Source organism: Gadus chalcogrammus, chromosome 3 (assembly GCF_026213295.1).
Source record: "Gadus chalcogrammus isolate NIFS_2021 chromosome 3, NIFS_Gcha_1.0, whole genome shotgun sequence".
In the NCBI taxonomy this organism is placed as follows: Eukaryota; Metazoa; Chordata; class Actinopteri; order Gadiformes; family Gadidae; genus Gadus; species Gadus chalcogrammus.
The window spans coordinates 20,828,107-20,844,801 of record NC_079414.1 but is presented as its reverse complement, the minus strand read 5'-3'; the positions used below and the strand labels follow the sequence as shown (position 1 = coordinate 20,844,801).

The 16,695-nt window shown below is 50.3% G+C and overlaps 2 protein-coding genes across 2 annotated transcripts in view; both read right to left on the bottom strand.

The window, feature by feature from the left end:
- Positions 1-2,845: 2,845 nt before the first annotated feature.
- Positions 2,846-11,091, bottom strand: epn3b (epsin 3b). The gene is made up of 12 exons (XM_056587269.1): positions 11,023-11,091; positions 10,292-10,450; positions 9,305-9,388; positions 8,984-9,164; positions 8,675-8,833; positions 8,115-8,236; positions 6,825-6,911; positions 5,834-5,963; positions 4,734-4,934; positions 4,445-4,537; positions 3,486-3,791; positions 2,846-3,138 (listed from the first exon to the last, which is right to left on the bottom strand). Exons 1-12 carry the CDS (start codon positions 11,089-11,091, stop codon positions 2,846-2,848), a joined length of 1,884 nt encoding a protein of 627 aa, XP_056443244.1.
- A 2,421-nt stretch (positions 11,092-13,512) lies between these two features.
- Positions 13,513-16,695, bottom strand: part of mycbpap (mycbp associated protein) — a 15,524-nt gene continuing 12,341 nt past the window's right edge. The window contains exons 16-19 of the mRNA XM_056586609.1: positions 16,046-16,164; positions 15,828-15,952; positions 13,914-14,099; positions 13,513-13,657 (exon numbers count right to left, since the gene is read on the bottom strand). Of these exons, the coding sequence (XP_056442584.1) occupies positions 13,583-13,657; positions 13,914-14,099; positions 15,828-15,952; positions 16,046-16,164 (505 nt within the window). The 3' untranslated portion in view covers positions 13,513-13,582. The remainder of the gene's footprint in view (positions 13,658-13,913; positions 14,100-15,827; positions 15,953-16,045; positions 16,165-16,695) is intronic.

Below are 16,695 nucleotides of genomic sequence, written 5' to 3'. Positions count from 1 at the left end.
TGTGTTTGTGCGCGTGTGTGTGTGCGTGGTGGTGTGCGTGTATGTGTGTGTCATCAACATAATTGCTGCCATATTTGACCCATTCTTGATTAGACTAATCGTTTTACAGCACACACACACACACACACACACACACACACACACACACACACACACACACACACACACACACACACACACACACACACACACACACACACACACACACACCCAACAAAGAACCATCACAGATGAGAGATTAAATGACTCTTCTCCATTGACTGCTCATGTTTATTGAGTATGTATCCTTTATTTAAATACATTTGGAATGTGCCTTCATGAGACTTAAGTTTCAGATGGGAAACATTGCAAGGCCGTCTAAAATATGTAGTGCTGGAGGCATGGAAGGGCTAGAGGGCTGCTAGACATTCAGTTGGCTCCCAACAGGGGTCTCCAGTTCAGTTCATTCTATTTTCCCAAGGGCGATATATAATTATGTGGGTGAGAGGCCTATTTATCTCGATAAAAAGTCAGTGACTTTTTTCAGCTATCAACCTTGTAGTCCATTGATTACATGTTGCTCAACTACTCCTACACTAATTAACACCATATGTCGAAGAATATTGCTTAAATGTTGTAATAACAGCATCTGGAGAGAGAGAGAAAAAAACTGGCTTGACTTCTATTGGGGTCCAGACTGTTTAAATGTTGGATTAGACTATAGGGTGCACTTGATATGTCTGAGGAGAAATGCCAAACATGAGAGAAAAGCCTTTGAGCTTCTCAATATATGTTGCTGATTGTGTTGTCTTGATTACATTCTGTGATTACACTTGGCCCATTTTGTGTTCATGCATTAACAAATCGTTGTGTGGGTGTGTGTGTCCCTCATTTAATTTGACCTTCAACCGACAATACCAATAGAGCGTGAGGACGTTTCTGGAATCGTTATCTTTTTTATATACTTTTGTCGCCCTCTCATGGGGAAATGAATGCAGTGAGCTCTTTGAACTGTGAAAACATCCTATAACTTTGTTTACATCTTACTAACTATGGTAATAAATACGCCTCCAGAGAATTTTATATAATAATCGCATTCGAATTCTAGATTTTCAACAAATGGGAATGTTTTTAGACCTTTACAAGGGAAAATAATAACCAAACACCATTTATGTAATGGAAACTCCAGTCAATCATTTATTGATATAACATATCATCATACTGTATGGGTAATCATTCTGTTGAATCGGTACCAAGCTTATGTGCACTCATAGGCAGGCCTTCTGCATGACGGCCCAGGTTGTGTTAAGTGAGGCCAGAGTATCGTATGTTGTGGCTGATGGGATCAGCAGAACAGGAGGACAGCCAGCACTGCCCTCCTCTGGACCAAACCTCCACCTTCCCTCTCCTGCCTCACAGCGTATTCCCCGCCGCATTCTAACCAATCAGCTCTTTCATTACTGCGTTAATGACAGAATAACCGCCTTTCTATCGGCCGAGGGACTTTTTGGTCTCCCTGATGTCCGCCCCACTGAAGCCAATCGCCAGGACAGCAGAGCATGGTACGGGTCGGGAACAGTCATTTTTTCGGATGAGGTGCGGGTTCAGACCCTTGAGTCTGCTTTAGGCTGGTTGTGCCCCATGAGGGACACGTGTTCTAGGTCCTGTAGGGGATAACTGCCCCCCCCCCTCTAAGAGGAAAAACAAAACATCCCCCCCCCCCCCCCCCCCCCCATTTCAGTGTGGAACTGGCGTCCAGTCACACATGGTTTTAGAGCAGAGCATTAACCGGATATCGTTTTGTGTGTGTGTGTGTGTGTATGTATGTGTGTGTGTGTGTGTGTGTGTGTGTGTGTGTGTGTGTGTGTGTGTGTGTGTGTGTGTGTGTGTGTGTGTGTGTGTGTGTGTGTGTGTGTGTGTGTGTGTGTGTGTGTGCGCGCGCGCGCGTGTGTGTCTTTGCTGGCATGTTGGAACATACCTGAGTCACATAGTTCTCATGGTACCGCCCATTGTGTGGTTAAATAATTAAAGGAGGCTGGGAGTGCTGGTGTCAAAGCTGTCGACGGTGGCTGATATCTAAGTTTGAGCAAAGAGGTCGTCTGGTTAGGGGTGGTGGATGGACATCGGTTACTGTTCCGCTCGATGCAAACCTCGTCGTTCTCGACAACCGTTTCCTCTACTTCGTAGGCATTGGTATCACTTAGCAGGAAATAAAACGAGGACCACATGGGTTACGACAACATGGATAGACATTCTCCCTCCGTTGACTAAATGCTCGTGGCTTCCATCGGTTATAACTTCTGGAGCTCCGGGTGAGCGGGTTGCATTCATGCTCTCGGTGAAGCAGCAGCAGTGAGGACCCCGTGGGCCCAGAAGGTAAAATCAGCAGTGGCAGGTAAGGCTCTCCTGTACGTCCCCCCCTAAAGCACCGCTCCCTGTTCTCTGGGTGTATCAGGAGTGCTCTGTGAACTCTTGCACCGTACATCGGCGCATTTTTGTGTGTAGATGCTCACTTTTTGTGCATTCGCATCTTTGTGATAGTTTGTGTGTGTGTGTGTGTGTGTGAGAGTGAGTGCATGTTTGTGTATATGAGCGCACCCCACAAATGTGCGCATTTGCCTCTTCAGGAGTCAACGTTATAGCGTTTGGGGTGTCCTTAGACTGAGATAAAGACCCGGTTTAGGATTAGCTCACACCAGAGCCATAGCCTCGATCCACTTCCACCGGGGACAGTGGAACAACCCGGGTTTGAACAAAGCAACAATCCATCAAATCCCCCAGGAATAGCCGCGTTTCCTCCGTGTCCTCCGGCCCCTCCAGAGCCACCGGGACGGTAGAAGCGTGGCTGCGGGCTGCGGGCCTCCTCTCAGAGGAAGGGGTTGTGGCTGTGTGCGTGGGCCTGGGCGCGGGGGGCCGGGCGGGGGGACAGGGGGAGCAGGGGCCGGGGCAGGTTGGAGGGCAGGTCCATGGGCCCGCCGGAGGGCTGGGTCAGAGAGGACGCCAGCACGGGCTGCTGGCGGCGGAGCGGCAGGGGCAGAGAGGGGCTGTAGGGGAGCATGTGGGGCGGCAGCGGCGAGGTGGAGGCCGGCCGCATCTGGTTGAGGGTCAGCCGGGGCTGGTCGCAGCGGAAGGGGTTGGTGGGCGACGGGGCGGTCAGGCCTGGGGAGGGGAAGGCCAGGGGGGAGGGTGAGGGAGCGGGACGACCAAGGCTCAGCGCATTGAGATTCAGAAGCACATGGCTTTGGTGATCTCGTTGGTGGAGGGGGGGGGGGGGGGATTGTTTCTGTGAGAATGGCTCAGCTCACAATCATAGAAAACACACAATGGAATAAATGTAAGTCAAAAATGTAAAACAACGAAAGTACGGCGACAAAAAAAATAGAGGGAGATGTGCACAAATATGTAAAAAGAATAAGAAAAGATGGTAGGTACAGAAGAGTGTGCACACTAGTACACCGTGCGAAGAGTCTTCCTGTGTGTGTGTGCGTCACAGAGCCAAGCCGTACCTGAGAGGAAGGGGTTCTGGTGCATCTTGCCGGGGGGCGACGAGGAGATGAGGACGTCCAGGTTGACCAGCGAGGCCCCCGTGGGCCCCAGGAAGGCCTCGGGGGTCCGGCACATGCGAAGGGGCGGGGCGCTGAGCGGCGGCGCCAGGCGCGACAGGTCAAACATCTCCGGGCTGGCCGCGCCGCGCCCGTTCACCTGCGGCCTCGCCTGCGGGTGCTCCGAGCCTAACGCACCGGAGGCCGCGGCGTCCGCGTCTCCGAAGGGGTCCGACTCCGCCGGCCTGTCCAACCGACCTGCTTCAGAACCTAGAGGGAGGTCGGGGGTTCCTCATGCAGTCATTAAAGGCGCACTCACACTAGGCAAGTCTGCCTGATCCGTGCTGCAGGAAGATTCAGCACGATTCCCCCCCTCCCCACTCCCCCCGCTGGCCCGTGGTCACACTGCTCCCAAAGGCCGTGGCCTGGGCACGGTTGCTCCTTCATGCATGCTTCATCACGTCGTTATACGATAAATACGTCATCACCAAACGTCCTCGCCGCCATAACAACAATGGAGAACAACAACGTGAATGCTGTCGTCGGCCAAAATTTAAATTAAACACTCGACATCATTATCGCAGCAACGTAAACTCCAACTTCCAACTTATTCTTCCTTCAATCACTTGGAGACTTCATAACAAATTGGAGTGTCCATGCTGATCATTCACATTTACATTTACATTTAGGGCATTTAGCAGACGCTTATATCCAAAGCGACTTACAATAAGCACATTTGTCAGAAGAAAGAGAAACCACCATATATCGCTGTCGGTAAAGTAGGGAGATTCATAGAAACAGCAAGCATTTACAATTGCTAAGTAAACCCATACCGCGTATACAACTAAGATAGCTAGGATAAGAGGCTACACAACGCTAAGTACTGTTTTAGTGCCATGGTGGTCCTCTGTGCTGTATCCTACCCGCTCCAACCAGCTGGGGCGAGGAGATGTGAGGAGCCTCGTCGTTCAGACCCCCCTGTTCCTCCACGGAGAACGGGTCCGTCTGATCCACTCCTGCACAGATGAAGTGACCAATAATTACACCAACACTAGGAAAGTACTATCGATACCATTATTACACCGACACAACACACATTCAAGAGGAAAAAAATAAATTCCTCTGATTATGGTTGAATAATAAGTCCTTAGCCTAAACAGGTTTTGCCTTCATTAATAAATGTCAATGAAGTCCAATAAATCTGGAGTGTACCTGCAGTGCGCCGCGCGGGGCTCCCCCAGCCAGGGGGGCCGTCGCTGGGGGACTGGGGCTCGGGCTCCCAGGGGTCCGTGGGCGAGGCGGAGGACGGGGCCCATGGGTTGGACGCGTGGGCGGGCGCCGCGGCGGGAGGGGCCGGGCCAGCGGCGGCGTCCCCCCAGGGACCGCCCCGCGGGGGGCTGCCGGAGTGGACCGCTGCCGACGCACAACAGAACACCCAGAGGTTGCTGTGGTGCAGCGGGGGTTATCACCCGGGTGGACGGCCTGAAGCCTGTCCCTACGTGGTGCGTCGTGTTCTTGTTGAAAGTAGTTCAAAGCGGGTCGCTTTTAACTCACTTTATTTGTTAAATATGGTAACTATGAAGCAAAAGGGGGGGAATTGTATTTAACCCGCGTGGAGAAAGGGCCCCGAGGCTCTCAACGGGTCTGCCTATGTTTCTGACCTCATCTGGCTCCTGGGGCTGCGGATGTATCAAGTAGGCGTGGCCTATGTGAAGTAAGCGTGGCCTATGTGAAGTAGGCGTGGCCTATGTGACGTCTTAGCTGCGGCTTCCGCGTCTGTCTTAAAGATGCTGCCTTCTGCGGCTGGGGTAGATATTACAGCTTGTATGTTTGATCCTGCTCCCTTGTGGCTGTGTGTAGTAATTACAGCTTATGTGCTTAATTTACGTAACAGGTGCGCTGAGGTATGTTCCAAAACCTTCCTCCCCCCATCTACGGGGGCTAGGTGGAAGGTACACAGCCAACGTAGGCGAACAGCTCTCTCTGTGACACGCCGCGCCGGCACCTCGTCACCCGGTGACCAGCCGCAGGTCGATTCCCTTCGTTCAGTCTCCCCGTTAATTAACAACCAAAAGATCCCTCGTTGAAGTGTCTTGACAGCAAAACGTGTGTCCTTCGGGATAGGTCCTATATCCCGTCTTGAGATCTCTCACCTCAGACTCACAAACTGAGACCCCCCCCTGCATCCTCAGCTGTTGTAATTTAACGCTAATAAGCAGCTCAACAGCGCCCCCTCTCTGTGACTATCGTAACAGGGCACAGCAAAGCACAGCTGGAACCATGGGAGGAGGCCGGAGGAGGGAACCACTCACCCACAGAGTCCCAGGGGTCCGGGGAGACGTCCGAGGCGTGCTGGGTGGAGGGCCAGAGGTCATTACTGGAGGGAGGTGGGACCTGAGAGGGAGGGGCCCCAAAGACGTCCACCAGATCCAGCATGGAGGGCTAAGGAAGTTAAATACTCATCATGGTAGCCTAATCATATTCTAATACATGTATAATAGCTTTAATACTTTCAGCCAATCACTGCTTCACAGAGCATCTCAATTTAAATCAACTGAGATACCTACTTGCATAGCAACGCTCTGGGCAATGCTTCGATTTTCATAGTTACTGAATGATTAAAGGTACAACCTAAATCAGCAGAAGCACAGAGCTAAATGCATCTAAATGAAAGCAGCAGAACTACTGGAAATCACAATGGGTGTCAGACAGTATGTGTACTGTTGTAGACAGTTGTTTTTGGAAGATGGAAATAAATAAAAGAGGGAAAAAGCCTATGGTGCTAAAAACCAGAGATATTAAACGTGAAAAAAACGCAGACCCACAACCAATCACAAGCCAGAGAGCCGACAGAGCCGGCCCCCTAGAGAGATAAAGGGTTAGGTCTCAAGGTGAGATGTAACCGAGTCCTGATTCAGCACAGCTCACCTCGGTCTCCCCTGGAGCCTGGACAGTTCTCCCTCCCCGCCCCTCATACGGAGGTACCCCTGCAGGCCCTGCTCACTCACTGTTCTCCTTTGTTAACCACCGTGACCCCCAAGCACACGCCGTCACCCGCCGCACCACACTTCACTGTGCACGTGTACATTTATACAGACAACACATTTACACACAAGCATACACAAAACTACATACATTTTCACATACACAAACACACACACATACACAAATGATCGCACACACATATGCGTACAGACACATACAAACACACACACACAGACACACACATGGAAATGATCGCATGCACACATGCGTTCACACACACACACGCACACACACAACACAATACAACACAACCCTCACCTCCTGCGTGTCTGACTGGCTCTCCCTCCTTCTCTCGTCCAGGGCCTTCTGTAACAGTGAGTCGTCGCCTTGGCGACAGCGCTGCTCCTGCAGAGGCGGTGTCATGACATATTGTAATTGCCATAGCAACGGTGAGGACAAACATTTATAGGCGAAGAGGAACGCGAAACAGCCGTCGCGCCATCGGTGGCAGCTCTTGCGATGTCTGTCTGTCTGTCTGTCTGTCTGTCTGTCTGTCTGTCTGTCTGTCTGTCTGTCTGTCTGTCTGTCTGTCTGTCTGTCTGTCTGTCTGTCTGTCTGTCTGTCTGTCTGTCTGTCTGTCTGTCTGTCTGTCTGTCTGTCTGTCTGTCTGTCTGTCTGTCTGTCTGTCTGTCCGTCTATCCATCTATCCATCAATCTATCTATCAATCCATCTATCTATTGCTACGTTCTTTGTTACATGTTACCATTGACAGAGAAAAAAACAAATTTAGTTTTCCTTTCTTGTCTTGTAGGAACTACAGAGTGACCTCTGAGGGCATCCTTACTGTACCGAAAGCAATATATAGTGTTTTTTCTCTTTCAAAGTCGCTATGGATAAAAGCGTCTGTTAAATGCCATTGTAAATGTAAATGGCTAGTAGTCTTTCGAAGAAGGTAAAACGCAAAACTTGCATGAAAAAACTCAGAGAGAATCCAACAATGAAAATACGGTATCAAGGTATATGAATTGTGTGTTAAAGTGAAGGGGAAAACGTACATCGTCCTGTAGGCTACGTCTCGATGCAACATGCAGTTGAGTGTATTGCTTCATCGCCATGGTAACTGGAGTGCGATGGGCAAGCAAGATGGAAGGGATGGCATCCTTGGTAAGGGAATGCATCGTTTATTTTTACTTGAAAACAGATGCAGTACAAACATATAAAGGTTATCTGTAAACATTTACGACCACCAGAGAGCGATAGAATGAGAGATCAAGAAGGCGACAGAGAAAGAGCGATGGAGAGAGAGACAGAGAGAGCGAAAAACAAGACAGAATGACAGGGAATTTCCAATCCGTCGAGCCAGAGGTGTGCTTCTGCTATGCATGGCGGTTGAATTCAGCACTAGAGGTCAGGCACACACACCACACTCACACGCGGTCAGCCCAGACACGGTGAGCGTGGGGGCGGGTCGAAAGAGGAGACCGTGACACTTTGTCCTTGTACCTGCTCCCGCTAGCCTCCTAGGTGCATCTGTGTGCGTAATGCATGCACGTGTGTGTTTGTGGGATTGTGCGCACACGCGCGGGTCGGCACGTGTGCAACTCTACCTTCTGGTTCTCCTCCCTGCTCATGGCCAGGGCGAGCTGCAGCTGGAGCTCCTCCTCCCCGCTGGTCTGGGGGCGGGCCTGCTCAAGGTCGGAGGCCGCCTCTCGAGGGGACGAGGACGAGGCTGAGGAGAGGAGGCGAGAGGGAGGCAGGGAATGAGGATGGAAGGGCCGTTTCAATATGGGTGCCGCTGCATGCGGTGTGATTGGACGTCTCCTTGGCGCTAGTTCTCCGCTGCACACCTCGACAACATTCGTGGAGAGTTGTTCGCTTGAGGGCGCGCTAGTGAGCGGTGCATGCAGCAAACGGGCTTCTCTGGGTTCCGCTCCGTGAGCTTCAATCATTTCATTGATTTACTGTCTATTTCATCAATGATTTCAATACGTAATGATTTCAATATAAGTAATGCCCGTTTCTAACGTAGTCTCATAGCGAGGGGGGGGGGGGGGGGTCGTTAGCCCTGAAGACCCAGAAGATCCAAACTCTGTGGAATTGCTGGGACATGCCAAAAGAAGGGTCAGACGCGATTTGAAGAAGAAATGGCCCCAGAAGCCAAACGTACAGTTGAAGGAGGACGGAGAGCCTTGCGAACGGCTGAACTCTTCCCCGTAGAGCACGGCCATGCTGGGCTGGCTGGTTCGCCGGCCGGGGTGGTAGGACGGGGGGACCCCTCCGTAGATCCCCCCTTCAGCTCCCCCTCCTCCTCCACTGCCACCTCCTCCTACTCCACCTCCTCCACCTCCTCCTCCACTGCCACCTCCTCCTCCTCCACTGCTACCTCCTCCTCCTCCTCCTCCACCTCCTCCACCTCCTCCTCCTCCTCCACCTCCTCCACCTCCTCCTCCTCCGCTACCTCCTCCTCCACCTCCACCTCCACTGCCACCTCCACTACCGCCGCCGGCCATGCGCTCCTTGGTCTTCAAGGCCTGGCTCCTTTCCTGCCGCAGTCGCTCCACGTCCCGCAGAAGACACACCAGCTGGCGGGACTTCTCCCTTACGTTGGCGCCCTGGTCCCTGCCGTCGCGGTCCACGAACTGGAAGTCCCGCAGCGTCTGAAAATCCACCGGTCAAAGACGTCATGTGCGTCAGACCAAAGGTCGGCCGAAACGCTTGGAACCACTTTCCAAGAACAGCCTGATGAAGAACGGCCGAAGGTGCACTGGAGCTGTGTTATCGTTTTGACGTAGGGTACCTGGATGGTGAAGGCGTTCTCCCGGCACTGATGCGCGACCCTCTCTGAGCCGGTCTTCAGGACGTAGTCCAAAAGGGTCAGGGCCTGGAATCAAACACTGATCATCATTCTGAGGGTCACAGATCACATCGGTTTAAGTTAATGCAGTGTAGCATTTAGCTAACACTGTCAAACAGGTCCACTCAAAAGCAAGTAAGTTGCTAGGTTAGAGTGATCTGCTTGTGATGCACAAGTCAGGCAACAAAGCAAAGAGCAGAGAGAGAGATTATGGTCATACATTTGTCATTACAAGCATTAGCATAGGCACACATGCTGTGACACTCTTTCTACTATTGAAGTTCTTCAACTTTGTTTAAGTTGTCAACCCACAGACCGAGGTGTCAAGGTGTGGGCTGGGCTGTGACTGATCTTGTATCCAAACACTTCACACTATTGAGAACTGAGCCCGGAGCGAACTATTGTTTCCTGTTTCATTTCTGGAGGTGGTAGAGCCACCTCCTCTCACGTCCACCCGGTTGCTTGAGAATTTCTGCGGTATATTTATTGACAAATCTTGGCTATGTTCCCCGTAGACCATCCAGCTACAAATGGATAGAAGAGGAGGAGCGCAAGAACAATATCAGCTAGGAGGCGCATCCAGGGCCGGCGATCGGCATAGGCGAGCTAGGCGACCGCCTAGGGCGACAAATGCGTTGGGGGCGCCCTCTGGTGGCCCCCCCCCCCCCCCCCCCCCCCCCCCCCCCCCGCTCGCAAGACCTGTCCAGGGCGCAAGTTGATTTCGAGTCGCCTAGGGCTCCGAAACGTCCAGCGCCGGCCCTGGGCGCATCAACGCAAAAAGGCAGACCTTGCCACGGATAGTGGGCAGTGGAGAGGCACGGTGCGAGGATGACCGAGCGCCAAGTCAAGGGTAAATAAAAGCATGTCAAATCAAACAATGACACCATGTCCAATAGAGAGTGTCTGAGAGTGGGTAAAGGGTCTCAGCACCTTGTACACGTGTCTCCAGTTCTTCCCGCTGTCGTTGAGGCGTTTCCAGAGCATGCCCATGACCTCGGCGAACGCCACCACGTTGAAGGTCAGGTCAGCGATCTCCGTCATGAGGGAGGAGGAGGGCCCCCATGGGTCGTTGGAGGTGGCCTCGCGCACCTGCACAACCGCAGACAACGCACGACAACGCCTTTCCTTGTCACATCGGCATGATATGGATCACACTCAAGTTTAACCAGAGCCATTGACCGCAAACCTTTCCCCCTGTTCAGTTAGAATAGAGACACATAGGCCCAATCCCATTTCTACCCCTTACCCCTTCCCCTTATCCCTTCAAAACAAGGGGGAGGGGTAAGGGGAAGGGGTAAGAAATGGGATTGGGCCTTAGGCCCAATCCCATTTCTACCCCTCCCATTTCTACCCCTTACTTAAATTTCTACCCCTTTGCCTAAGGCCCAATCCCATTTCTACCTCTTCCCCCTCCCCCTTGTTTTGAAGGGGTAAGGGGTAAGGGGTAAAAATGGGATTGGGCCATAATGTCGTTGGCCTGTGTTATTCAAAGACGAAGGGGTAACTGCTAGGTACGTAGCATGTCAAACATTCATGTAATCATACTGACCATATGTCACTTTAAGCTAACTGTAGGTTAGTATTGTTATTATACGTATTACACACTTGTAGGTGGATACTTTACACAAAAAGAAGACTAATAATCCAACAACACGTGATACCTTGATCTCTGCTTCGGAGTAGTTGTGCACAATGTTCTTCACTTGGCGACGCAGGGCTGAGGTGGTCATGGTGATGGTGAGGTCAGTATGTGTGTGTGTGTGTGTGTGTGTGTGTGTGTGTGTGTGTGTGTGTGTGTGTCTGTGTGTGTGTGTGTGTGTGTGTGTGTGTGTGTGTGTGTGTGTGTCAGGGGGGGAGGGGGGCTCAAACCAATTTGAGGAAGAGAGAGAGTCAATGGAGCCGTGATGGGGGAGGTAGAGGAGGAGGAGGAGGAGGAGGAAGAGGAGGAGGAGGAGGAGGAAGGTCCACTTAGAAGGTTGGAGATGCAGCTATGGGGATGGAGGTCCCGACATTGGGAGATCGTCTACGGGCAACACTGGAGGAAAGTGGGAGAGAAGGACAATACCAACACATCAACGCAAATCCCTCGCGTAAATTCATTACTTAATATGCATTATGAATTGACGTGAAGTAGAAAAAAAATCAGGTATCATGATATGTTAAATAATTAGTATATAGATCAGTTCCCGTGAGTAAGATCTATTCAGCATGAGACGATGTGGGACCCTAAAACGTGCCGCTGCAAGTGCTGATCTGCTTAATCAGTGGCACCACGGACACAGCTGGGTGCACACTCAACCCATTATTTCTGTCCTCCCGATTTCACATTTCTGCTGAACAGCTCAAGGGATCGCATCATCCCTTCTTCTTCATCGTGGGGAGCCCGGGGCGCTTTCACTGATACAGCGGGTAATTAACCTACTAAACTGGAGCACATCCAGCCGTAAAACCTACTGCAATAAACCCACTTCACTTTCATCTCAGCGAAGGACATGCTCTTATAGGACTTAACGTTTATTCATCCATTCAGTTGTGTACATGGACGATATTTGAAAAGCATCGACAGTGTCAGTGGTTTAAGTTCCAATGAGTGTTCATGAAGGCTGTCCAGGATCAAGGGGGCGGGTGGGACTGCTCTCTCTGCTGGAGTGCAGACTCAAGCAGAACATCTCCACAATTAACTGCACTGTGCATGAGCTGAGGGGAGGAAAGGTGCATGTGTCTGAATGTTCAGGGAGGGAGGGAAGGGGGGAAATATGAAGGTCAGCAACTACAATCAGTATCACTTTTCTGCCAATTCATCTTGTGTTCTCCGCTGTGACACACAAGCAAGCAACATTTACGCAACATCCACATACACACTCACTCACTCGCTCAGTCAATCACTCACACACGCACACGCACACACACGCACACACACGCACACACACACACACACACACACACACACACACACACACACACACACACACACACACACAAACACACACACACACACACACACACTTTTAGAAGCCGTTATGAGCTGTAATTTAAATCTCAAAGGAGGCAACTGGCGCAGGTAAAACCAATAATGAAAGACTAATAACCAATTATCTATAACTTAAGGCCCAAGATAAGGACAGTGTGTAGCAAAATCGTTTCCTTCAGCTCTCAGTTAATAAACAGATAGCAAATAAAAGTTGATGGGACCAGGGTGATCATGGTATGTGGAGGTGTGCATAACATGTGTCGATGGAGGGCGATTAAGTTGGTTTTCAGATCAACACCCGCCTCACCACCACAACCATGACCACCACCAATACACACGCCCCCTCGTGCAGTGGGCAGTCTGAGTCTACCAGAAACATTTATTTTATTCCAATAGATTTAAGTGCGCATACAAGCGTTTGCCATATACCCCCCAATATAATGCACCGACCGCTTTAATGCACCGATGCTAACATATCCAGTTTATATCGGGCGAGCACACGCCGTCTAGGACTGCATCACTTTCGAATCGACGCTTACCTTACCCAATCGACGCTTACCTTACCCATCGCTGCTCATCTCCTGCCTAGGACGCTAAGCATCTTCTGCCTCGTTTTACTCTCCTGCTCCACAACATCAATACATTGCATCCCCTAGCAGGCTACGGACTACAAATCAGCCGCAACAGATCAGGTAAAACAACCCTAAGCCACCGGACCATGTTTAATGGTTTCGTGCTTGGGAGCGTTAAAGCGAATGCAGAATAATGTTTAAATCCGATAGGACGGCGGCCGATGACTGCACACCACACCACGATTGGCGGTTGTTGGATCAGGCAGTCCTAAAATGCGCATTGGACAAGATAACCCCCGATGCTCAGCCGCTCATTTACTCACTCACTCTGTGACACCCCCCCTCCCCCCCTCCCCACACACACACACACACACACACACACACACACACACACACACACACACACACCAATACACGCATACCGGCAAGCAGGCACGCGGCACGACTGGACGCGCAAGAGAGGCAGAGACCATGAAGCGAGCGTCAACGATGCAATAGGCTACCCCATTTCATAATAAGAATGAATGACAATAACTTCAAAAAGCAAATTGGAAAGCATATTGGAAAGTCCGTTAATATAAGTTATGAAATGTTTTAATATTGTCATGACATACAATAGCTTTAACGTAGCATCAATGTAAATGATTGTGTTATTCATTCATGAATGTCTTGTCTTGCTTATCGCTCTTCATCTCCGAGAGCATCTAGGAGACTGGCCAGGGAGTCCACGAGGTGGTCCATCAGAACGTACACCTAACAGCAACATACAGAGAACTTCAGACATGTCCATTCTGGGACTGACTTTCCCCACCCGAGCGAATTGTGGCATGCGAATACTCAACAAAATAAAAATACATAATACAGGAAAATAATAATAAATTAATATATGTATTTAAGAAATATATATGAATATACATTTTACTAAACGTAAATATAATATATATCTTTATTCCTATACAATATATATAGGCCTATATATAATACCTACGAATACAATCACATTACTAGCCTTTTGGTTTAGATGTGTCCTGTATTTGAGCACATCCTCTGGTTGGACATTGTGTTGTGTGTCATCACAGAGGGTGGGGCTTGTTGCTTCTTGACCAACAACAGCCAATGAGGACTCCGTAGCACGCCTTCCTCCAGGAGCCTTGGTCACTTCTTCTCCTCCTCGCTCCTTCAATGTCGCACGCTCCTGTTCCCATGACGAACAGCGGGGGGGGGGGGGGGGGGGGGGGGGGAAAGAGAGAGAGAGAGAGAGAGAGAGAGAGAGAGAGAGAGAGAGAGAGAGAGAGAGAGAGCGTTAGCGAGATACAGACAGAGATGCTACTCCCTTCTGGTTATCTTGTAAACCCGGTATAAAAACAATGTTGGTGAGTTGGCTAAGGGTACAAGTAAATAGATATGGTGGGTAATGCTTTGTCCAGCCTTTTTCATACAGGCTGTTTGACGCGAGTGCGTGCATATTTGTGTGCAAATGAGTTGAGTGGCTTCTTTGTGTATGCAATGAGTTCAACCTGGACACAGAGTGGATGCGCAGGTGGGCATTTGACCACCGGCGCGGGCCCATTCACACTGTATCAGGCGTTGCAGCGAAATCGCCAGTTCAACCATTCATTTGAAACTGGGGTATTGTGTATAGGCCTCGGTGGTGGGGAAAAAGGATATGGCGAACCTGCAGCGGAAAGTTCTGATTCTACAGAATCTACTTTTGGAGAAAGGCGACTCGACGTAACGCTACGGCGGCGTAAACGTAAACCGGCGATAAGACCAGAAAGGGGCAACGGGAAGAAGAACCTTGTTCACCATGTAACGTTATCAATGAGGCCTTCCACTGTTAACCCAACCCCCGTGAAGATGAAAGAGAGACCACAGCGTGTGGTACTTTGCAGAGCCTTCCACTGTTAACCCAACCCCCGTGAAGATGGTAGAGAGACCACAGCGTGTGGTACTTTGCAGAGTGCTTTAAGTGCCCGACATGACGCTACGCTCCCACATTGCCGCAGCAGTTTGCGATAACAGTGTGAACGAGCCCTATGTTGTCTTCTGTTGCCATGGCAGCCTTGGTGACTAATGGGTTAGCCGAGCCAGTGACTCAACCATCAGAGCGGGGGGGGGGGGGGGGATGGGGACCAAGAAAAAACACGAACACAACCTGACCGCTTCTTCTCGGGCATTCGTCATACATGTCAGGCCAGGGGCAATATCGAAATAAAATGAATAAATACGACAGATCTGGCCTTGGGGGTGCGAACTCAGCCAATTTATGAAATACCCGTCCCGTAGCCCAACCCCATGAAGCGTGCCTCCATAGTGCCTGCTGACATCACCTGTGTATACTGGGTCATGTAAGTCTGAGGCTTCTTTAATAGCTCCACGGTCTGAGGCCATGAAACATTTGGAAGTCGTGTGATGCTCTGAGGGTTATTGAGGTGTATCCAAGTTTTTATTAATTTTTATTTTACACCATTACATTGGGCTCAACAGCAATAGTCAGCTGCACTAGCAAGGAAAATCCCTGGGAATACTTTTTTTTTTTGTCCTGGCAGTGCATAAGCACCGAAAGCACAATTTTTGTGCTCTCGCATAAACAGCGAAAGTTTCAAATAATGGTGGCTTCAGTGGAAAAGAATGCTGCGTTGCACTTTTTAAATGAGCACACAGAGCAGCTCCACTGAATCCTATGTGGCTTACGCCATTTATCTCTGAAGACTGGTTACTTTGGTGTGTTTTGCCGTTTCTTTTTTGTATATTGTTCATTGCTATGACTGTGTTGCCATGCCAACTAGCACTACACACACACACACACACACACACACACACACACACACACACACACACACACACACACACACACACACACACACACACACACACACACACACACACACACACACACACACACACACTGATTTCCCCTCACCTTGGCTGGTGCCTTAGAGGCTCCTCTTCCATCTTCCTTCTCCTTTGCACCTCCTGCTCTGTTCACCTCCTTGGTACCTCCCTTCCTCTCCCCCTTTCCAACCGTCTTCACCTCCTCCTCCAACCCTACAAGACAACACTGTTCTGTCACGGCATGAACATTTCCCCAAACAACCGTCTTTTAATTGTATCTACCCACCAAGGCGGTATGAATCTCACCAAGGTCAGGGTCTAGGTCGGGCTGGGACCACGTGTCTGTCTCAGGGAGCCCCAGCATGTGTTGGAGCGTGGCGGCCTCGCCGGCCAGGCCGTCCAGAAGCTCCCGCCACAGCTGCCGCCTGCAGGGGGCGCCACACACCACACCAACCGTCTCACCGACTGCTCTGACGTCACATGCTACGCTGTGTCCACACACATCCTGCTGCCATAGGGGCTAAGAGGCAGCTCAGCCACACCTGGCTCTAAATAAGGATGATCATGCACAGATATAGCCATAGATCTTGCAGATCTTGCAGTCAGCATGTATCCTGGCTCACACATCGCCATGCTGGCTACCTGCAGACTTTGTTGTGGAACAGTATTTTAGTTTTGCGGTTCTATGGAATTTGGACTATTTTTATAAACCCTGCTTGGCTGACTCATGCAACGTTGAGGCAATATGTTCTGAATGAATTGAATGTAGACCCCCTTGCACCTAGAAAACATTTTATTCTAGTTTTACTACAACTCAACTGAATCTGGTTGGGCATCTGAATATAGATACTAAACCACGCAGCGTACATATATTTGTAGGGGAGCGTCTGAAAGAGAATAATATATCGTAATCCTGACTCCCTGCTACAATTGTTTTTTGTCAAGAGGATGTCTCT

What these genes read in the sequence shown, in the direction of transcription:
- epn3b (XM_056587269.1), bottom strand. Translation starts at nt 11,091, where the DNA reads ATGACCACCTCAGCCCTGCGTCGCCAAGTGAAGAACATTGTGCACAAC. An exon ending in ACTCCGAAGCAGAGATCAAG is followed by an intron (nt 10,451 to 11,022) that starts GTATCACGTGTT and finishes GCGGTTGTGCAG; the next exon opens with GTGCGCGAGGCCACCTCCAA. An exon ending in GGACCCCTGGGACTCTGTGG is followed by an intron (nt 4,935 to 5,833) that starts GTGAGTGGTTCC and finishes GTGCGTCGGCAG; the next exon opens with CGGTCCACTCCGGCAGCCCC.